The sequence below is a fragment of the Copidosoma floridanum genome, unplaced genomic scaffold (assembly GCF_036245765.1).
Source record: "Copidosoma floridanum isolate Cflo_tuat_1 unplaced genomic scaffold, Cflo_Japanese_pri ptg000030l, whole genome shotgun sequence".
NCBI lineage: Eukaryota > Metazoa > Arthropoda > Insecta > Hymenoptera > Encyrtidae > Copidosoma > Copidosoma floridanum.
Window position 1 is genome coordinate 8426471 of NW_028321907.1, and position 18253 is coordinate 8444723.

Genomic DNA, 18253 nt, shown 5'->3' on the forward strand with positions numbered 1-18253 from the left:
TTAGATTTTTCGCCGAAAACTTCGGTATCTCTCTTTTTTTTCATACGGATATATATTGGAGGGTGCTTTTAAATGCATTGTACGAGTAACCGCGTGGTACACGATATTACTTTGCCGTCACGAGAGAGGGAAGGAAAAACGTATATCAATGCAACTGCGGCTGGCTTGATATTCGTAAAAAGGGCCCTTTCAATTGTGAACCCTCTAATGATCAGCGATAAAATAATGAATGGCACATGGATTCATTCGAGTAAATTTAACAAATTTTCTATAAACGATGCGTGTTTTTTCTCTGTATAGTAATTCTTAGAGAATTTCAAGGGTGTCCAATTAACCTAAGACATTTTTCATCACAAAAATATGCTTCGACGTGCAATTCAATTACGCGACAATCAACGAAATACAACCACTAACGACTTCGTATTACCAAAAAAAAGTCACCCCCGAGGGTGAGGGGCAAAAAAACATTGTAGGCGAGCCCAAGAAATCAGCAAAGACGCTTCTACATCTGTACTCCAACACTGCATCTGAAATCGAGGAGGATGAGCAGGAAACGTCTGCTCGAAGCAGTACACGCGATCTTTTGGATGATTTGGTGAATTTCCGAGTATTAGAAGTGATGGTGGGGGTGGAAGCATTCAGTGTAAAGCAATTGCTCTCGTCGTCAGACAGCCACGACAGTTTCGGAAATTCTCGTCACAGTGCTATGACAGCGAGCTAGGGATAACGGAAGGAAGAGTAGGTGACGGTGTCGCGCTTGATTTTGCAGTTGTCACGGAACGCCACGACGGAAGGAGGGGGAAGTGACTCACGAAACGTCGAGCCGTCAGATCTGAGGCGAGCTGTCTCGCGAGTGGGTATTCAGCGGGTCTGAGGTCGTGCGGATTAATTGGTCACCGATGCGGAATTTTTTTTCAGTGGGCTTTTGTGGTTCGTGCGAAGAAATCATTTCCGAAGGATTGACGGTGTGTAATCATTTGTTGGTGCGTGAATACGCTAAGCGAAGACTTTTTTTTCAATTCATTGATCGACAAGTTCAAAGGTCAGAAGGAGAATGGTTTTTACACGTTATTACGTCGTAGCTGCCGATTATTTTATGTAATACAGTGAAAATGATTTTTCTTTTTTTGTTGTGCTTTTAAAGTAAGGAAAAAATATCAAGATGTTCGTTAAGAGCTTACATTATACATCTTAAAACTTCTGGAGACAAAGGTCAACAACATTGTCAACAAGTGTCACGTTTTATTGAAATAGAATTAACATTTTTTAGGCTTTCTTCACCCTCTTATATGCTCCATAATATCAACCCAACTACCTCAATTGGATTTAGAACGAATAATCACTACCTAATAAATGGTGAATTGAAATTCTTTGTAGAGTTCTATTGTGACCAAATCTTTCTTGTCAAGGTGGATGTATCTAATTTGCCAGGATTAAACCGTACGATCCTCGGACAAAAGACATTGAACCAAATCCTGTTCGATCGCAAGGCTTTTCCTACCAGTGAAAGTACCGTGAAATAAACCGCTTCAAGCCACATTGTTGGCGAAAAAATGTTCCATGGAAGTAAAAGAAGCTTCTCCCATGTTTTGGTCGATTTTAAAAATATTTTTATAAATCAGTCACAAAAATTAGTACGAACTACCAAAAGCAAATCGAAGGCTCAAATTGAGCAACGACTAATTCAGACTTTTAAATTAAGAAGTATAAATAAATCGGAAAAATACGCTTCCCCTATTTTTTGTATTTAATGTGCTCTTGGATAAACTAGTTTGTTTCTTTTGAAATCCTCATTGAGCAGAAAAAAAATCCACTCCAAATGAGACTTCTCCATGCGTTCATTTTATAAGGCACGCGATCATTTTTGCCCACCGACTCATATATATTCTAATATTTTTGTTATTCGCACCAAATGTACTGAAAAGTTCTTTATTTTCACACCAAATGTAGAGAAGAGAAAATAAAAAAAAGCCGTCCTATCCCAAGGCCATCGGTAGCCGCAAGTAGAAACAGCAAACGCTTGGTCAGACGGGAAAAACAGCGTAATCCATCGAGGGGCAAAACAAACGAGACAATTAAAATCAACCCCCGGAACCATACCCATTTCACCCGATTACGTAACACACGCGGTACGTTGTAAGGGGAACGAAGAATTTGCGACAATACGCGTACTTGTACGTATATAAAACACATCTGAATTAATTACACTGTGCGCTCGGAGCCATAGTAGAAGCAGTCGAGTGGTGGTCGGCCACAAAAGAGACACGCGCACAAAAACGCAGGATCCTCATCGGCTCGATTCTTCATATCCTCGGCTCGTCTTCCTCCTCCTCGTTGCCAGCGCGGCAGCGATCCCGCACCGATTTTTCCATTTCCCCACCGAAAATCCCAAAACTTCCAACAACCACAGTTAACGGGAATAACTGACGATTACTCGAAAACCATAAACAGCAGCAGCAGCTAACGACGACAGCTTATCGTGCAACCGATCGCGATCGGCCGCGATCCCATCGCGCACACGCACCCATACGTGCACGTATAATATACATACATGCACCAACACACGTGACGATCGTCACCCAAACGCTCCGTTGAGGGCACAAAGATCGTCTCGGTTGTTGAGACAAACGGAGATGACGCGCACGCAGCCAAGACTGGCCAGCGAACTGAGCAGGAGATCGAGGCTCGCGCTGTCGGCTCCTCTCGCGCCCAGCATCAGAGAGAGAAAGAGAGATACGACGGAGATGGAAAGACGAGCTTTGAGAGGAAAACAGAGAGAGAGAGAGAGGAGGGACATGCGCACGCGTAAGCTCGAGCTTCCCACCACACCCTCGGTTTGAAAACCAGGAGATCCGAGAGAAGGAGGCGACGGGGACACCACTGCTGCAGCGTGCGGCCGCATGCGCGCCCGAGGTATACCAGCCTCTCATCCTGGACCGCCAGCACCGCTGCTGCTGTTAATATTATTGTGTGTATTAGACCAAAATGTGTATACGTGTCCTGTATTCGTGCGGTGGTACCAAGTGGGAGGAGAGGGGTGTCTCTCATCCCCATACGAGAGAAGCTATTTCCCTCCTTTCGTGCTATACCCTAAAAATTATCTCCCACGAGCAAAGGATACGTGCAGAGGGGACCGGCCCCCCTTGGATCGTGTCCCTTCCTCCTCTGCGATTTTCCTTCCTATTGGCGATCCTCCGGGTTTCCTTGGTCCCCGACTCAAGTCGTTACTTCCGTGTCCAAGAGCAAAGGATTTGGCCATTTTATGTGATTTTTGTGAGTTAATAGTATTTTGTAAGATGATAACTAAAACGTTATCTCTGGTATTGCTAAAATATCCAGTGTTTTTTAAAAATCTCAAAAAGTAGGATAATGCTACGAGCTTCTTTAACTCCATCATCAAGTATAAAATTGTATGAGTTAAATACGCGAAGAAGGCAGTATTATTTAAATTTTCATAGGCAATTATATTGAACTTTTTGCACCTTCGAGTTACTACCCATACCATCGAACGGAGGTCCAAATTCAAGCCCCACCCCTTTTCGTCTTCGTGTAATAAAAACGCGCTGAAAAAATCAATGAAACATCGAATTACAAGAGCATCACTTGTTGGTACACTCAGTTATTAAATTTCGCCTCATTTATAATAAAAAATATTTATTTTTAGTAACTTTTTAATCAACTTCAAGAACGCTTTCGATGTAGTCGAGAATGTTTTCGTTGCGTAACATTCCATAGTGATCTACGTGAGGAAACGATTGATAATAAATCTCTTGACTTTGTTTATCAATCCAATCTAGACAACCTTCCAAACTTTTTTTATTGACACTGCCATCGCCATCTCCAAAAATTAATTCCGGAGCGTCGTTAAATGATACTCCAGGCCTATACAACAACCTGTGAAATAAACGTTAAACTGTTTATCATGTATAATCAAAATAAACATTCTGTTACTCATTTCTGTGTTTCAAAGTAAATTAAAAGATAAGGTCTAATAGAATCTCAACCTATGATTGTTAACAACTAATTAAAAATTATGACAAATCCAGCAAAACGATGTATAATTTACATGTTTGGTATCCTTGCTAAAATTTTTTATCATTATCATATCGTTACGAATTAGTGTAAAAAAACCACTAAGCATTTATATTACATTTTATGTTGGTATTCTTTAACTCTTCAAATTTTCAGCACATCTAATCATTGTTTACAAAAGCAATAATTGATATTGAGCAGAATTATTAAATCTTTAAAAAATTTGGATTTAGCTGCTTAACAAACAGAACTATCTTAAAATTCAAGTACTTGTTCTCATATAATTGAAAGTATTGTAAATAATAGTAAATAAAACAATTGTGATTCAAGACGATCTACAGCAGATAAAAATACTTGAAAAGTTGGTATTTTTGTAGAATAGCTCGCCCTAATATCATGAGTAAAGTTTCACATTAAATGTACCTTTCAACTGTCGAATAACGTATATCTCCGTACAAACAGTATACCTTCACTCCTGGAGGTCTGGAATCATATTTGTTTCTTCGATTATTCTTGTAGAATTCCCACGCATTCGGCACACCGATTTCTCTAAAAATGGATAAAATTGTCAATTAAAAAAAGGAATCGAACTTGTAAAGTTGTGACATAAAACACGTGACCTACAATAAGTATTGTCTCAAGTCAGCTTGCGTGTAATTTTTAAACTCGGTCATCACAAGCACTCCATCATCCGTCAAAGGTTTTGTGGGTAACAACCAACCAAAGCTTGGAAACGTTACGAGCAGTTTCCTCAAAGTTCTCGCGTTTAACAAATGTGTGCTCATGTTGTCTCCCGTCGCAAGTATTTGAAGGGCTTTTACTGATCCTTCCCAAACACCGGATAGTGTCAGCAAAGAACTGACGTATTTGTCTTTCCACGCTTGCGTTTGAAGGCGTAGAAATATCAACGCCATCGATCCCCCCATGCTGTGGGCAATGAACGTCACTTTTTCGTTGTTGTTCATGCGGTAAGTTTCTTCGACGAGGGTTTTCAGTTTTGTGAAATACTCGACGTTTTCATCTGAAATTTTACGAACACAATTTTATAAATTAACGACATGCGCATCGGCATGTATGTAAACCCTACGAAAAATCGATCACTGAAAAATTCATTTCAAAAGCAAAACAAAAAAGTATAGCCGAAACATCACCTGGTCCCCTTCTAAAATCATAGGGCGCGCCTCGCAAAGAAACATTACGTAAATAGCCTAGTTTATCAACGAGCATATTGGCTATCTCCATGAAGTACGAGCCATGTGCGCCAAACACCTTTTGTCTGGGCGATGGTATTCTAGGGTCTAAGTACTCTACCGTCGAGGTGTCACCCCATCCGGGTATTTTGGTAACCACACCATCAGGACAATACGTTTTTCGGGTCCTACTGTTGTAAATAAGTCGGAAGTTATCAATCTGAAAGTAGAGTTTCCGTCATCATCATTTTCGAGGACTTGAACGTGTGACAGGCTTTTTTCATGCATCATGAAATTTAATCCAATCTTCGTCTACGTTTTAAATTAGTCAATTCTTAAACTTTATGGTAAAAAAAAAGTAATTCGTAATACTAATATCCATGGTGAGATTTTTTCATGGGGTGTAAAGTGTATTATACATATACCATGTGGAATGATCGAGATCAAGAGTAAAAAGAGAAAATGATTGCCAAAGAGTATAGAAAACTTTGAGGTAAGTATGTAGCAGAGGAGTAGGAGAGAAATTTAGATGAAAAAAAAAAAAGTAAAAGAGAGATGCCAAGTGTAAATTAGTGTTGAAGAAAAAAGGCAATCGAGTACCTAAAAGTACTGAATAAAGTTATTTGAGAACAATAAAATTTGGAACTCTCGTAGAACAGAAAACTTGATAATAATAAAAAAATCGAAAAAACAGTATTTAAAAAATTATACATGCTAAATAAAGTGTAAAAAACAAAATATTAAAGAGTTACCCAACATTCCAAAAAATGTGATGACAATGAAGCTGAATTGAGCCAAATATTGACGTAACCGTCAGACACTTTTTGGCAGTATGCTTGAGCTGTAGATCTATTAACAGATGCCTCTATTTGACTTCCTGCCATACCTGGAACTTTAGTTAACGAAGAATTATTTTTCTTTCAAAAATGATCCAGAGTACTGAAAAAACAAAATGAAACACATGGCCTTTTTTCGTAATCACGCCTGTACTTTCTATGTGACCATTAGAATAAAAATCATGGCCTATACTTAAAGACCTGTAAACTGGGTGTTAAATCGTTAATCAAAAAAAGCTACGGTTTCTCCTCAAATTGAGCTAGAAATATTCTTTACAAAAAAATTTTATTTCGTAATGTATGATAAGGGCCAGTTGAAAAAAAAATATCGAGGTTCATAAGGATGCATATGGGATGCAAAAAACAGATAAACAAAAACGAGGAAAAAAGATCATATTGAATTACATTTTAACATAAAACGTGTGTACTTGCATTACTTACTTAAAATTACGGGCGATATTTGTTTCCTTGTAAAATAGTACATTTCCACTTGTAAAATATTGTAAAATATGACAGTGGCATAAGCAACTAATCCAAAACGCATTGTCACTTTTACATACACTAATACTAGGTCTCAAAATATACGTATTTTCATTAACTTAACTGATCAAACTCCTATCTTTATTTTGACTAATTTTTTTACACACCACATGTAAATATGCGTGCATATAATATTTTATCAAATGCTTGAGAAGCGAATTAAAAGCTTTTGAATTGACTGTTACTTAGCCTTATGCTAAATGTGAGGTACTCATAATACATGCATTATAAAATGAAGTCATCAAAAACAGTGGGGTTTATATGATTTATTAACATTATCAACGATGTAAACGTTAAATAACTTTTATGATGATTTATACGATAAGCAATATACGCTTTACAAGTGAGTGTACGTACTAAAAATGTTCCTTGGGGACATCCTGAACTAACAGCAAAATTTTTTATTTTGAATTTGAAACTTGTTATTTTAGAACAAAAACTTATAAACATATAAATAGACAAATTTGTTTTGTATAAAATAATCAAGAAAATTCATTTTTTATTGTCACTTAAACTATTAGTTAATTGATACTTCCATTGACAATTAAATTAAATTGCTTCATAAAATACGTCATGAATGACATTTTTATTTACTTCTTTCTCCAATTTTTTTTGTAAATTATTAAAAATAAAGTTAAATTTTTAATAGTGAGTTAAAACTTTTTAAAATTAGAAAATAAAATCAATTGTTAGTTGAAATACGAATCAAAGGAATAATTAAGATTAATTATTAATTAAACTATTACTATAACTATTAATTCCATTTATTATCGCCAAAAACGATCATTTTCTTAATTTGCAAAATCTAACGTTTATCCTGCTGTCTACAGTTTTTTTTTTTTTTTAGTTGGAGGTAGCGGTACATTTTGAAATTGTATTATTTAAAAGTATCTATAAATACTTACTTTACAATGCTGTTATGCAATAATGATAACGATAAGACATTTTGAATCAAGAGGTAAGTATTTTACAACACAAAAATTTCTTGTTTGTATACATATATATGTGATCTTGACATTTTACAGACTATTGGCACTGATATTTACCTGAAGGTAATTCATGTTTAACTTTCAAATCGAAAGCGCGACTGTCAAATGTATTTTTATTTCATTATTTAAACTTAAACAGAATTTGGTACACAATTATCACAATTATACACGATTAACTTGATAAACAATTTCTCAGAGTTTCATTTGTTTTCGATGACAATTATGTTTGAGAACATTATTTTACACCATAAATTGCTACCACTAGAATCAATAACTAAAAAATGGTCCAACTACGGATGCTGTACTCTTAAAATTTGATGCTCAAAAAATATTATTTTAAATGTCTTTTAATTTCCACAGAGTCTTACATTTTTTCCAGTCATTATTACCACAGAACTTTCTCTTCTGTACCAGTACGTGTTGAATAAATAATAAATTTCTCGAAAACTGTGTGTAAACGGTCAAAAAAGTAAAATTTTTATCATAAACGCGTTGATATTTTAGACTTTTTTCCATCCAACGTCCATGCAATCAATTTTTTCAATTTTATCTTAAAGTATAATGACATCTATGTAAAAAAAAAAAAGTTTAAATATCTACCCAAGCCAAAATTATCTTGACGAATAACTATTACAATACACGATAAATACTAATAATAGATATTAACAATGTCCATATTTGAGACTGAGAGTAAAATTTAAAAACTCATATCAAGTTATTAGATTTTTTTAAATTTCATTTATGAATGTTACCTTGGAAAGTACAACAAAAATTAATAACTCATAATAACCGTTATGAATTATAACTTATTGAAACTTATAGATTGAATGATACTTGTTATTTTTTATCAATTATTACAAAAAAAAATTTCCTATAGATTATTTATCGTCATTTTTTACGGACGAAATAAAACCATTTTTAAATTCTGTTATTACAAAGAAAAAACAATAGTAACTGATATTTAATATCTGAATGAAAAATTGTATTATGGTCCGAAATTTGGATTTGTTATTTGTTATAATTAATTTTTATCCTTTTTTTATAGGTAATTAAATAATTGAAATAATTTATACTTGAGTAACGTTAACTCATACATTGTTATAAATAAATAGGACATGGAAAAACGCAGAAAATATGTGAAATAACGAATAACGTAGTTTTTGTAAAATGACCCCACTCCCACACCTCACACACACTCGCAACACATATATCTGTGTCCACGTGATGCGCGCGCACAACGAGCAAAAATTAATTCTTTCTGCTACTCCTGTGTTATATAGAGTCAATCATCGTCTGCTGTTTTTTGCCATCATGGATCAAAAAACTTAATTCATCTTTTTTAAACATTTAAATCGTGACTTTTTCAAACATATCTCTCTGTAGCAGAGATCCTGCAAGTGCGTGTCGTGCAAAAGTTGCGCCAAAGACGAAACAATGGCGTACGTCATGAGGTGCGGACTTGGTATTTTAACTCTCAAACATGCCGTGCCCCGTGTCCTTTTGCCAGTCAAGTATCAGCGACTGTGTTTCCATACCAGTTGGATACTGGATGGTGAGTATTTATTAATTGTATCAATTCTAAGTGGTTTTTTAAAAACTTTTCCAACATGTTGAGGTTAGATCTTATGGAGATTTTTTTTTCTACGTGTGTACACTATGCATAATATTATGTATATACACCACTGCAGTTCAAAGTTTGACCTTTCTTCTGACGGATTTGAAATTTTTTTTCAAACAAAAGCTATGGATGCTTTGACTTGCGATTATTTTCCGTTTCCGCGCGTTTACTTTATGATTAGTGACATTTGTTATGCAACACTATGTTTACACACTCCAAACGTTTTTTACCACAACTATCAAAAATTCGTGTGCACTTTCAACTTATTATAATCGTTATTTCTGTAAATAAAATTACTGGCAGCTATAGGTGGTATTCAAGATAAAGACTAGCTTCATTATTTTTGGGGGTAATTTAATTTGACACATTGGTCAAAAAATGAGGTTTTTATAAAATAACTGTCAGAAACTATTTATTTAAAGTCTTTTAGTTGTTGTACCAAGTTCTAATAATTACTTATTGTAATTCAGTGAAAGGCAAGGAGTTGCTAATGCCTGCTCTTTCTCCTACCATGGAAAATGGCACTATTGTCAAATGGCTGAAAAAGGAAGGTGAACCAATCAGTCCAGGTGATGCTATTGCTGATATTCAAACTGACAAGGCTATCATGACACTCGAGTTTGATGATGAAAGTATCATGGCTAAGATCATTGTAAGCTGCACCGTGATTTTTGACTTTTTATCTGTGACATTGGTTTCATAGACTCTCATGTATCACTAAGTATTTTTATAGGTTTCTGAAGGAAAAGTTGCCAAGGTAGGAGATCTGATAGCTTTGACAGTGGAAACCGATGAAGACTGGAAGTCTGTTGAACTGCCTACTGGAGGTTCTGCTTCATCTGCAGATACTTTGGCACCATCTGCTCCTCAACCTGCGGCGGCTTCTGGACCTTCTGCTGAACCACCAGCAGGACAGTATGTGTTAATTTTTTAGATATAATCATGACAACATATACATGGTACAATGACTACATTGCTTACTAAATGTAATAGGACGAATGTGACTATGCCATCCCTTTCTCCCACCATGACGACAGGAACGATTGTCAAATGGGTAAAAAAAGAGGGTGATAGCTTTGAAGCTGGTGATGCCATTGCAGAAATTCAAACAGACAAAGCTGTCATGACTTTTGAAATTGAAGAAGAGGGAGTACTGGCTAAAATCTTGGTTGGCATGATTATTATTGACATGTTAAGCTCAATATCAGAATAGCAATGTGAGTCTTACTTATTATTTTAAACAGATCCCTGACGGTTCACAAGCAGAAGTCGGCGATCTTATTGCCATCATAGTGGAGAAAGATTTTGATCTTTCGAATATCGTTATTCCTACATCAACAAAAGGTGCAGCAGCCGCTCCTACTGCTGCTGCTACAGCGGCACCAGTATCCGCTGCTCCTGCTGCAGGTGGAGCTAAAGATTCAACTCCACCCAGTGGACAGTAAGTTCAATTTAAAATCAAAGCCACCTGAACATAATTACTCACCAATACAGATTTCTTGTCATCACAGAGTATATGGGCTAGCTGTCAAGAGGCTATTAGAAGAGTATGGTCTGAGCTCAGGATCCATCAACGGTACTGGTCGTCCAAACCGTCTTCTGAAAGAGGATGTTTTGAATCACATCAAATCCAAAAATGTGCAAAAAGTTACACCAAAATCAGGTACATACTTTTAATTTCAATGATTGTTTTCATTTTGTTCAAAGCATGCATTGAACTTCCTTCTATTAAAAAGTCTCAGCTCCATCTGCAGCTCCCTCAAAACCAGCGGCAAAGAGTGCAACTGCCACCTCAACTCCTGCATGGACAGGGGGACCGTCTACATTTACCGATGGTACCGTATCAAACATACGAGCCGTCATTGCGAAACGACTTGGCGAATCGAAGGTAAATTATGAAAATCTGTTGTAGCAAAATGTAAAAAAATCAAATTTATTTCTGTCAATTCTAGAGTCAAATCCCCCATTCCTATGCAAGCATTGACATTAATATCGACAAGATTATCGAGCTCAGAAGCAGTTTGCGAACAGACAACATTAAGGTGTCTGTCAACGATTTCGTAACGAAAGCAGTAGCTCATGCATTGTTAGAATGCCCTGCCGTCAATTCGTTGTATCAAGGAGGAAAGGTAACAAGAATATTTCTTTTTTACACGCCTGACAAAGGATTTGACGATTGTATTTTTATTCTTAGACTATTCCTCAAGCTGGGGTCGACATTTCTGTTGCTGTGTCCACGCCAACGGGACTTATCACACCTATTGTATTCAATGCGGCATCCAAAGGTTTGACCGAGATATCCAATGACATTAAAACATTAGCTGGCAAAGCTCGCGAAGGAAAGCTTCAGCCACAGGAATTCCAAGGAGGAACATTTACGTATGTTTGGATATTACAATGTAAAAATCTAGCATCAAAATTAATTGTTTGAATTTTTTATAGGATTTCTAATCTTGGAATGTTTGGTATTCGAGACTTTTGTGCCATAATAAATCCACCCCAGATAGGTATCCTCGCAGTCGGAACCGGTCGTGAAGTTCTCGGTATAAAATCGTCAACTCTACTACCTCAATTTTATTTTTCAAGTTTTATCTATCAAATTATTCATTTCTCCTAGATGTATCGTTGAAAAAGTCGACGCTGATGACCGTTACGTTATCCTATGACAGGAGAGCGATTGACGAGGAACAGGCTGCAGATTTCCTTGCAGTGTTGCAAGCAATGCTTCAGGATCCGAACTTCCTCACTGTAGGCCGAAGTTCGACACGCAGGCTTCATTACAAATGATTAAGGTCGGTAAGTGATACATATAATTCATCAAACTTTACCACGGAATAATTATTTGTTGTGTGTCAGCAGAAAAACATGACAATGTAGTAGTATTTCAAGCTCCTTAATGCATGATTCAAGATTGTTTTGCTTATTATTACGAAAATCTTATGAAATAATACTATGCTGGTTTCTTCATTTGAACCGTCAACTTTTATTACTTTTGCAAGATCGAAATGTCATGGTAGATACTTGGAATTTAATTTTTGTCATCTTACATTACGTAAAAATTACTGAATTTCACAAAACAAATACGTATGTTCAGTTAAGATGGCTTTGTTTATAAAACAAATAATAATAAAAAAATTCGTTGTACATGTTTCCAGGAGAGCTAAACCTCGCTAAAACTGCCTCGTAATTTATTAAATTGTACAAAGAGAGCGACGCTTGTTACCATTTGAGACAAATGAAGTCAATGTGACATGAATATGCTGAAACTTGAGAGGAAGCAAAAAAATTAATCTCTCGTCTGTGGCACAAAGTCGTGCTACATAGAAAAAAAATTAAGGCCACCACGCAAGTCAAAATACGGACGAAACACTATATTGTAAGCCAAAGACAAGCATGTAGATACACGGAAGCTGTAAATGAATTAGTTGAAAAGAAAAAAAAATTCGTTATAAACATTACTCGATAAATTGTTATACTTAGTAACTGCAATCTCTAGTACACTAGTAATTAGTGGTATTATATTTAATTTTTAATAAAATGACGTAAGCGAATTGCGTACTAACCGTGCCGTGAAGAAAATCAGCAAACAAATATCAGTGTTCATGGGGCATTAAGTAGTATTCAAGCTGAGTTTTCATCTTGTAAATAAAAATATTTATTGTTCACAATTTATTAATATTCTTTTGTATTGACAAAGAAAAAAGTCTAGATTATTTGGTAAAATTGAATATTATTCATGAAATTTTTCTTAAACATACATTCTTATATACATGATACTATCGACTATGTAGTATTGTGTTGAGCAATTTACATAATGCTCTTTGTAGGCACATTACACAACGCTTAAATATCATAGAATGACAAATATACACGTAAATATATATAAAATTTGGTAAAATTCGTATGAAAGGTATACTTTTTCCTTCAAAAAGTTCATATAAAAATTATTACTTGCTCATTATAAGACTTGATTGCTCTTTTTGTATTGTCTGCTTAATACTTTCATTAATACAATTTTTTTTTTTTTTTTTAATCTCATTGGCGAAAATTAAAATTGCAATGTTTTCGTTACGTTTACAATTTGATACGATTTTTTTTTGTTTTTGTAATAATTTTGCTCTCAAAATAAGTACGGCATTTCTGTTTTAATGAAAAAATATACAATTTTTAAAATGCATGGATTTTGGAAGTACTATTTAGTAAAAATCTTATAAAGTTGCACATTTTCAGACTTTTTTAGGAATGCAAGAACATTCTTTAAGCAACTGCTTCTATATTTACAATTGTTTTTGTAAATTTTAAACTCCGAATTATAAATACCAATTTTGGAAGTCATTTCCACATGACCCATTATAGTGCTGTGAAGCAGCACTCAAGGGACTGTTGTGATGGCTCTAGTTATATGTGTGTACCAGTATCGAAAAATTCTTTTAACGAAGACGTAGTACTTATTAAAAATTGAAGAAAAACGCCAAGGTTGGATCAAATTTTATAAATTTTTTGAACTTACTCATATGATTAAAACTGTTTAAAATGATGGAAACTCTTATCAGAAAGTTATAGTATAATATAAATAATTCGTAATCAACGAACCTCGATGAAAATAAAACGTGTAAGATCACGAAAATCTTTTTTGAACTACCAATTCAATGCTTGAAAATCATCTAATAAACAAAGAAGTTAAAAAACTTTGTGCAAAATTTTCTGTGCTGCACGAATTAATGGGCTCAAAGTGGTAAGCTTTGCACAATTATCCAAGAAAGGATGAGCCAACAAATCATCTGCCGTTGCTCTGTCATGAACCTCCACAGCCAAGCACCTTTCCAGAAAATTTTGAAATACTGGACTAAGATTATTCCAACTGGGTACCTCAGGCTTACCGTTGGCTGCTATCATAAAAATTGCTCTCAATGGTGCTTCCTTCATGTAAGGAGGCTCACCTTCGATCATCTCAATGGCCATGATTCCTAGTGACCAAATGTCAACTTTCTTTCCATACTGCTTTCTTGTGACAACTTCAGGAGCCATCCAGTAAGGAGTACCGACCATAGTCTGTCTCTTTTCGTCACCAACAATATTTGCACAAAAACCAAAATCTGTTACTTTCACTTCACCATTCATTCCTAGAAGAACATTATCTGACTTGATGTCTCTGTGTATGATGCCTCTGGAATGCAGGAAACTAATAGCTTTTAAAACTTCTCTGCATACAGCAGCAATCTGCGCTTCTTTCATTACAGTCTCTGTTACCACATCCGTTAGAGGACCACCCTCCAGCAGCTCCATGATCACCCAAAGATGATCATCGACTAGATATGAGTTTAAGAAATTCACCAAATTTGGATGTCTGAACTCTTTCAAAACTTTGATCTCTGTTAGCATAAGCTCTTTTTTGGGCTGCTTTGACAAGTCAATATCCTTGATCGCTACTCGCTGATTATTAGACAAATCAGTGGCTATAAAGACTGTCCCGGAAGATCCAGCTCCAACTTCTTTACTTCTCTCGAATCTCAACTGTGGATCATCACTGTCGCAAATTTTTTTTAGCTCTTCGTAGACATCCTCATCACCCATAGGGGATGAGCTATTGGTTTTTCTCCTCAAAACTGGAGTCTCTTTCTGCACAGCACTATTCTCGACTGGCTGCTTATTACCATTATTATCCTTGGGTAACCGGTCATAATCATTAATTTGACAATTGTTTATATCCTCAAAGATCTGGGTAAGTGACTTATCTTTGACTTCAACAAACTTTCTGGGTGCAGGTTTTGGTGGTTTAAGGGTTTTTGGAGGCAGCGCAGGTGGTATCCTCTGTACTTGGCTATCTGTTGAGCTAACAGACGTCGATCCGTCCGAATCCCTCTGTGTATTGAACTTCTTAGCCAGTACCCTATCGATTTCTATTGACTCCTCTTCGATGGCGTCCTCGGTTACAAATGGTTTGAAAGCTTCCTCTAGGGGCGTGGGCTTTTTTCTTATGGCGTAATTATAGAACTTGATTGCCTGGAGCGCAGCATCGGGATGTTCATTCTGCTCAGACTTGGTGATTTGTGTGTTAAGAAGGCGGATCCACGAATCGGGCAAACCCTCGATCTGGCCGGTCTCGGCGTTTTTGCTCACGTGAAACTTGTGAGACACATTGGTAGGCAAGCCAATCTCGCCCACAGTGTCAACTGACTGATGGGAACTGTGCTGATGGTTCTTTTTCTTGGAGAAGAATTTAATGATGCTCATCTTGGCAACTGTTCACGTCCTGGCGACTGTCACTTGTAATTATATATACAGACACACACAGCACGTACTTAAGGTAGAGAGACTTAACTGACAAACAATATATAGATGTTTTCTTCGTTTCTTTCAAAATAAAGCTTTACTGCAAATAATACTTAGTCCCTGGAAACCATCATCATCAGACCCATATCCCTTATTGAGCTACGTACATGTAGATGAGTAACGTTGTTTTTCTCTCTCACTGACGTATTCGCTACCCTTTCATCCGATGGTAGTTTTTTTTTTTTTTATTTCTGTCAGGTGGAGTATAGCAGCAATGTTTTCTTCCTTCTCCTCCTTTTCTTCTTCGTCGTTGTATTTTTATGTACAACGAGACGACGAGAAGTCATTTACAAAAAGACAAGACGTTCATTGTCACAAGTCGTGAGTGTTCTTTTTTTTCTTTCCTTTGACTGGCACACATACTCCGGACATGCAACGAATTCAGCATCAAGACAAGAAACCTAAACAAAAAAAGAGAAATAAATAATTATGCACCCATTTGAATATATATTTATTGTAGGTACGTGTACTTATTGTTTTGTGCAATGGTAAATGTAAGTATAAGTAAAAGTAAGATGATGGAGTGTGGGATAAAAAGGTAATTATCAGTAGATTGTATATAGGTGTGTACGTGATACCTAGTTAGATACATGAATCACGCAGTCAATACGGATGTATATCTAAATGCCTCCTGGAGAAGAGATCACACCCTTATGCTTTTTTTCTTCAACTTCACGTATATATAAGTACTTACCTTTTGTTTCTTTGACGGCCGTGAGTGCTCCAATGCCTCCAACGCCTCAGTATGTACTTATGAGTGATTCAAAGTTTCCTCAAGTGATCTTAACTGTTTGCTTTTATCTTCGTTGTTGTTGTCGACCATTGAAGATGATTAAAGGAAAATTGCTTTAAACTAATGGCTGATTTTCCGATAAGCGACCCGGAGACCATAGAAACCCTGTGTGCAGAACAATACCAAACCAGACACTGGGCGTAGACTCCGAGAATCGATTGTCGAGGTGTCCGAGGACGAAGACTTATAGGAATCCGAGGTATACTTATGAGGTGTCACACATCGTAGGTACGTCGCCTCTCTCACTTCCTCCTCCTTGTCAATCCTAGCGAACACAGCAGGTCCGAATATTCCGACCCGATAGCTTAGTTAAAACTAAGTGAAGCTAATGTATATCTATTTATCGACGACTAACCGAAAGCAGAGAGAGAGAGAGAGAGGCTTTGCGAATGCATGCAGTGTTTGTTGCCTTCAATGATGTGAGTATGTATATGGATAATTTTACGAAAAATAACATCACATGTACCCTACGAGAGGGTTTTCGATTCGTTCAACACTGGCATATATAGGCCCAAAATAATTTTTAAAAAACGCAAAAGCTGCAAAAATGTGTGATGACGATTAAAACGTTGCTAACATAATTAGAAACAATTTATTCATCTTTCCAAAGGATAATTTATTAGCAGAGGCCCTCGCATGTATGATGCCGAAAGTAAAAAAAAATGTTTTGACAGATCATTTATTAGAGGTTAAACCAATACTTTTTACATATTTTGCCATTGCAATGAGTTTTTTCTATTTCATACGTCTTTTTCATTTATTTTTCAAAAGATTAATTAAAAAAACAACACTATACAATATTATTTCAAAAATTTTTATGCAACGAAAGAGTTCAATTTATCAATGGTTTCAAACTTGTAGGAGACATTTGGTTGTTTTTGTATAATAATCCATATATACGCACATACACGTACTTATATACACACCTTACACTGCCTTACAGTGACAATGACGCAGATATACATGGAGTATTCCAGCTACAGTCGCAATATCCAGATTAAAATTTGTTGTTTGATTTATTTTTTAAATTTTTTTCTCGATATTTATCATCATGAAAAATTAAAAAAAGATCAACAATATTTTAAATGTGGTGGTTGACGTAGTTGATTTTTTCACCACCCTTTTTCCTGAAACGACTGAAAGTATAGGGCTGTTTATCTAAAAAAAAAAAATTAATAATAATAATAAATATCAAAATAAAAAATTAAATGATAAAAAATATTTTTAGATATTTTTTCCTGGGTTTAAGTGATTTTTATGTAAAATAGTTGCAAATTTTTTGAAAAATTACTAATATTTTTTCGAAAATACAACTTTGTCAACATTTCTACCATTTAATTAATAACTACAACACTTGTCAAGAAAAATTATAAACAGCAAAATAATAAATAAAATATATATGAATCACTTGTACAGTCCGGGAAAAGTCATTAAAAAAAAGATAATTTAATTAAACTATTAAATTATTTAATAAGTTTTAAAAATTTTAACTTTGCAACTTGACTCTAATGTAAATAACTTTTGTTTGATACCATTGAATTAATTCACAAAGTAAGTAATATAAAATTTGTCATGACAAAATATAATAATAGTAAAAATTGTAAATAACTACAATAGATCTGTGTATAATTTTTGAGCTCTAAGAATTTTCTTTCATGGTATAATCATCGTAAGAGATTTATATATAAATATTTAGTCACTATAAAATAAACTGAAAATCATAGGCAGTATTGGTAATTTTCTTGCCGTAACCAAACGAGTTGTGAAACGATTTTGGTCAAAAAAATTTGTAAAAACTCTTGAGCCAAAAAAAAAGCCATTTAGGTACAATTTATATGACTGCCAGTTCTGTTCATAATACTTTTAGTGTAATATTGTAGAAAACCAAACTGTCTGTCTACTGTCGTCGGTCCCTCATCGTA

General features: G+C 35.4%; 3 protein-coding genes across 4 annotated transcripts; 1 reads left to right on the forward strand and 2 right to left on the reverse strand.

The window, feature by feature from the left end:
- Nucleotides 1-3671: 3671 nt before the first annotated feature.
- On the reverse strand, nt 3672-6602 carry LOC106639489 (lysosomal phospholipase A and acyltransferase-like). Its single transcript, XM_089596432.1, has 6 exons — nt 6500-6602; nt 5975-6114; nt 5184-5442; nt 4657-5053; nt 4456-4581; nt 3672-3894 (listed from the first exon to the last, which is right to left on the reverse strand). The coding sequence occupies exons 1-6, from the start codon at nt 6600-6602 to the stop codon at nt 3672-3674; spliced, it is 1248 nt and encodes a 415-aa protein (XP_089452558.1).
- A 2261-nt stretch (nt 6603-8863) lies between these two features.
- LOC106646842 (uncharacterized) lies at nt 8864-12663 on the forward strand. Of its 2 annotated transcripts, none has more exons than XM_014362996.2 (12): nt 8864-9139; nt 9676-9857; nt 9939-10120; nt 10199-10373; nt 10450-10646; nt 10717-10868; nt 10942-11093; nt 11158-11334; nt 11400-11584; nt 11648-11748; nt 11823-12001; nt 12361-12663. In XM_014362996.2, exons 1-11 carry the CDS (start codon nt 9022-9024, stop codon nt 11990-11992), a joined length of 1791 nt encoding a protein of 596 aa, XP_014218482.2. In that variant the 5' UTR covers nt 8864-9021; the 3' UTR covers nt 11993-12001; nt 12361-12663. The 2 variants fall into 2 exon arrangements, with proteins under 2 accessions (XP_014218482.2, XP_089452309.1); XM_089596183.1 differs by having other exon boundaries at nt 11823-11997.
- Nucleotides 12664-12859: 196 nt separating this feature from the next.
- On the reverse strand, nt 12860-16703 carry Pak3 (p21 (RAC1) activated kinase 3). The gene is made up of 2 exons (XM_014362823.2): nt 16233-16703; nt 12860-15939 (listed from the first exon to the last, which is right to left on the reverse strand). Exon 2 carries the CDS (start codon nt 15437-15439, stop codon nt 13886-13888), a length of 1554 nt encoding a protein of 517 aa, XP_014218309.2. The 5' UTR covers nt 15440-15939; nt 16233-16703; the 3' UTR covers nt 12860-13885.
- Between the last annotated feature and the right edge of the window lie 1550 nt (nt 16704-18253).

Coding starts and splice junctions, on each gene's coding strand:
- Pak3 (XM_014362823.2), bottom strand. CDS start 15,439: ATGAGCATCATTAAATTCTTCTCCAAGAAAAAGAACCATCAGCACAGT.
- LOC106646842 (XM_014362996.2), top strand. CDS start 9,022: ATGGCGTACGTCATGAGGTGCGGACTTGGTATTTTAACTCTCAAACAT. Junction 10,374..10,449: donor GAGTACTGGCTAAAATCTTG/GTTGGCATGATT, acceptor TATTTTAAACAG/ATCCCTGACGGTTCACAAGC. Junction 11,585..11,647: donor TTCCAAGGAGGAACATTTAC/GTATGTTTGGAT, acceptor AATTTTTTATAG/GATTTCTAATCTTGGAATGT.
- LOC106639489 (XM_089596432.1), bottom strand. CDS start 6,602: ATGCGTTTTGGATTAGTTGCTTATGCCACTGTCATATTTTACAATATT. Junction 6,115..6,499: donor AATATCGCCCGTAATTTTAA/GTAAGTAATGCA, acceptor CGTTAACTAAAG/TTCCAGGTATGGCAGGAAGT. Junction 3,895..4,455: donor CGTTATTCGACAGTTGAAAG/GTACATTTAATG, acceptor TTTATTTCACAG/GTTGTTGTATAGGCCTGGAG.